Source organism: Cynoglossus semilaevis, chromosome 14 (assembly GCF_000523025.1).
Source record: "Cynoglossus semilaevis isolate Cse_v1.0 chromosome 14, Cse_v1.0, whole genome shotgun sequence".
NCBI lineage: Eukaryota > Metazoa > Chordata > Actinopteri > Pleuronectiformes > Cynoglossidae > Cynoglossus > Cynoglossus semilaevis.
Window position 1 is genome coordinate 12,429,417 of NC_024320.1, and position 3,201 is coordinate 12,432,617.

At 39.3% G+C, this 3,201-nt stretch overlaps 1 protein-coding gene across 1 annotated transcript in view; it reads right to left on the reverse strand.

Moving 5' to 3' along the window:
• Window positions 1–3,201, reverse strand: part of vcanb (versican b) — a 27,299-nt gene that overhangs the window by 23,592 nt on the left and 506 nt on the right. Inside the window, exon 2 of the mRNA XM_017039081.2 lies at window positions 457–531. Within this exon, the coding sequence (XP_016894570.1) occupies window positions 457–520 (64 nt within the window). The 5' untranslated portion in view covers window positions 521–531. The remainder of the gene's footprint in view (window positions 1–456; window positions 532–3,201) is intronic.

Consider the following 3,201-nt stretch of genomic DNA (forward strand, 5'->3'; position numbering starts at 1 on the left):
GGGGGGAGGGGGGAGTGGGGGGGCTCAACAACAGCCCAATCTGTAAAATGAGAGTGCTTTATAAAAGCTTTGGGGGGATTTCAGTTAGCTGGCCACAGTAAAGATTGGTTTTTAAGGTTTTGTCAGGGAACTGAGGTAAACTACTACTGTAAATACACGTGTACTGGTGTATATCATGGATAAGGTCCATGTCGGCGGCTGGGTCTTTGAAGTAATAGCAGCATCAGCTCATGGTGATCAAACACTGGCTCCTTCAGGCCAAGCAAGAAGCTACATGCTGTGTTTTGGTTAAACATGTGTTTTGGACTGATGAACAGCACAGTGCAGATGTCGGTGTGTGTCAGAGCCTTCATTTATTTCCACCCTCTCACGTACCAGCACGATCAGTTGAGTATTACTGAGCTGAGAAGTACCTTTTCTACTTTTACCACTTCCCTGAAGCAGAAATCCACTCACCTGGGTTTGGAAACGCTGAGCAGAGCCCAGACACGAGGCACAGCAGAAAAGTGAGAGAAGTCATCGTAGGAGGAGCTGTAGATAAACAACAAGTACAGCAGTAAAACTTCAAGTATCCCCATCAGAAATATGCTTGAGTTAAACAAGCAGCAGTCTTTATAAACAAGGTAGAAATAATTTACTTTAATTCCGTTCAGCTGAGCAGAGGTGGCCAGAAATGGTACTCAAGTAAAAGTACTGTTACTTCAGAATAATTTTACTCAAGCAGATGTAAGAAGTAGTCATCCAAATAATTACTTGAGTAGAGTAGAAAAGTACTTGGTGAAAAAACTACTTAAGTACTTTTGAGTAACATCTGATTTATTTTTTAATGAGCATTCAATGAGCTAGACCAAATTACAGAGAAGAGAGTTTATCCTATCAATATAATATTAAAATAAAACAAATTAAGAGTAGATAAAAATAAATATTTACAAAATAACCATTTTCAACTTACCGCAACATATTTCCTCAGGTTAGACGTTAAGTTTTTGATTGCTGAAATAATCGTTTGTTTTGGACACAAAAAAACACAGCATGATGTAACTGCTGTTTCGTTTGTGAAACTGAACAAGTTTTCAATATGAGTCCAGGGGTGTGTCTCCTTGTCTTCGTCTGCATTGCTGACCGTTGATTCTACCTTTTTTTTTTTTTTTTTTTTTTTTCAAAGACAAGACGCTAAACTGACCCGTCCCGCTGCTGAGGTTGAGTATGGTCGTGTAACAAGACTACACGGCGAAGGCTACGTTTTATTGGTTAAACACAGTCACGTCTCTCTCTGACAGAATAAAAGTAGAGATATCGACGAATAGAGAACTGGATAATGGCTCGCTAAAGCTTTATCCAGTATCTCTGATAAAAGTAAGGAGCTCAGTATAGCCTAATGTAGCGGAGTAAGAATACTGTTTCTTTTTCATAAAGCTACGCAAGTAAAAGTCAAAAGTATAGTGATTTAAAACTATTATACTCCTAAAAGTATTTTATTTTAAAAACTTACTCAAGTAAATGTAACTCGTTACTACCCACCACTGCAGCTGAGGTAGTGTGAGGACACGTACTGTACACTGTACACAACTGTACTATAACTGCAGACTGGGATAACAACCTCCATGAATCCTAAAAACAGTTTTTACAGGTCTGAAAAAAAGTCTCAGTTGTACAGAGACCCCTGAAGTAAACATTTAAAGACACTTTGTCACAAGTACAAAAACCCAAGACCACCAACAGTGTACTGCATCCTAACTGTGTGCTTTTGATTCAAATACAAATCGACCGGTTCTTTATTGTTCCTATGAAATCACTGACGACTGTCGACGACTTGTCTACACTTTGTCACTGCAGTCCTGACAAATAAATACATAAATAAAACACAATGTCTACACTTTGTCACTGCAGACAAATAAATACATAAATAAAACACAAAGTTAACAATATTTATAAAATCTGTTGTTTTATGGTTTTTGTTATTTATTGTCCTGTTCCTTTCACAGGTGCAGATGATACTTCAACAAACACTCGTAAAAAATGAGTCATAGTGGTTCTACTGCCACATAGAGGAAGCAGTTAGTACTGCACTCCTGCCTGTATCGTGAACAAACAACCATTCACACTCACATTCACATCTATGGTCAATTAAGAGTGAATAATTAAGCTGGTCACAGTTGAAAGACAATCGGTTACTACCAGGTTTTGAACATGACATCTTCCTGCAGTGAGGCAACAGCACTGAGCACTCCCCCACCGTGTGACCAGGTTTGTTTGTTTTTTTTAATTTGAGGCTCTACAAACCTAAAGCTGTGGGAGAAGTCATATATTTACTGTGTCTTCTGTCCTGAAACAAACAAAGTAAAACGTTTTACACCGTTGTTGCAGTACAACACAGTACTGCTTTATAGAGTACAATATGTCATTTATGTGTATTCATATGTCATTTTATAAGAATTATAGTAAAACCTCCCCTCTTATCTTGGCCTTTTCTTAATGTTATATTCAACTTTTATTGTATTTCATATATTTATATATATATTTACGGTGGCGCTTTTGCCCAGAGGCAATGTCTCTGTCATTGGTGTGGAAGCCCAGGGGTCACCTCCTGGGCAAGTTCAAATCCCAGTTAGGGCTGATGGTACCTTCCAGTGGACTCACCAACCACAGGAAGGTTCAGGGGGGTTGGTACGGTGCAGTGTGACTTGGGTGGGGGTCATGGAGGCTGCTGCCCCCGCGACCCGGTAAGGGATAAGTGGATGAAAATGGATGGATGGATGTATATTTATGTGTTTTACCATATATATGTTGATTGTATTTTCTTAAAATGTACTTTAATTAATTGGCTGTTCTTTATCTCTGAGGTCGTGTCAAAAATCTTTGACTCCACCAGTACTGCAGTACTGATTGTAGTGATGATATTAACAACTGTACCAGTAAGTACAGTGAGGAAAACAAGTCACAAAAACAAAAACAAAAAAATGAGAAAAGTCCAGTGTGATCTGCATCTGTTCTCTTTTTTCTTCTGACACTAAGACCAATGAAGAGAATGAGTTGAGAACCACAGCAGATGTGTGGTCCAACTGTCTCCCAGCTGTGCTGCCACTGATAAAGAGCCACCCAGGTATCTGTCACGTCATCTGTCATCTGTCATCTGTCAGGGGGCTCTGAAGTGCTCCTGTGTGTCCCCTCACTTCTGCTATCGCTGCTCTAATCAGCCTG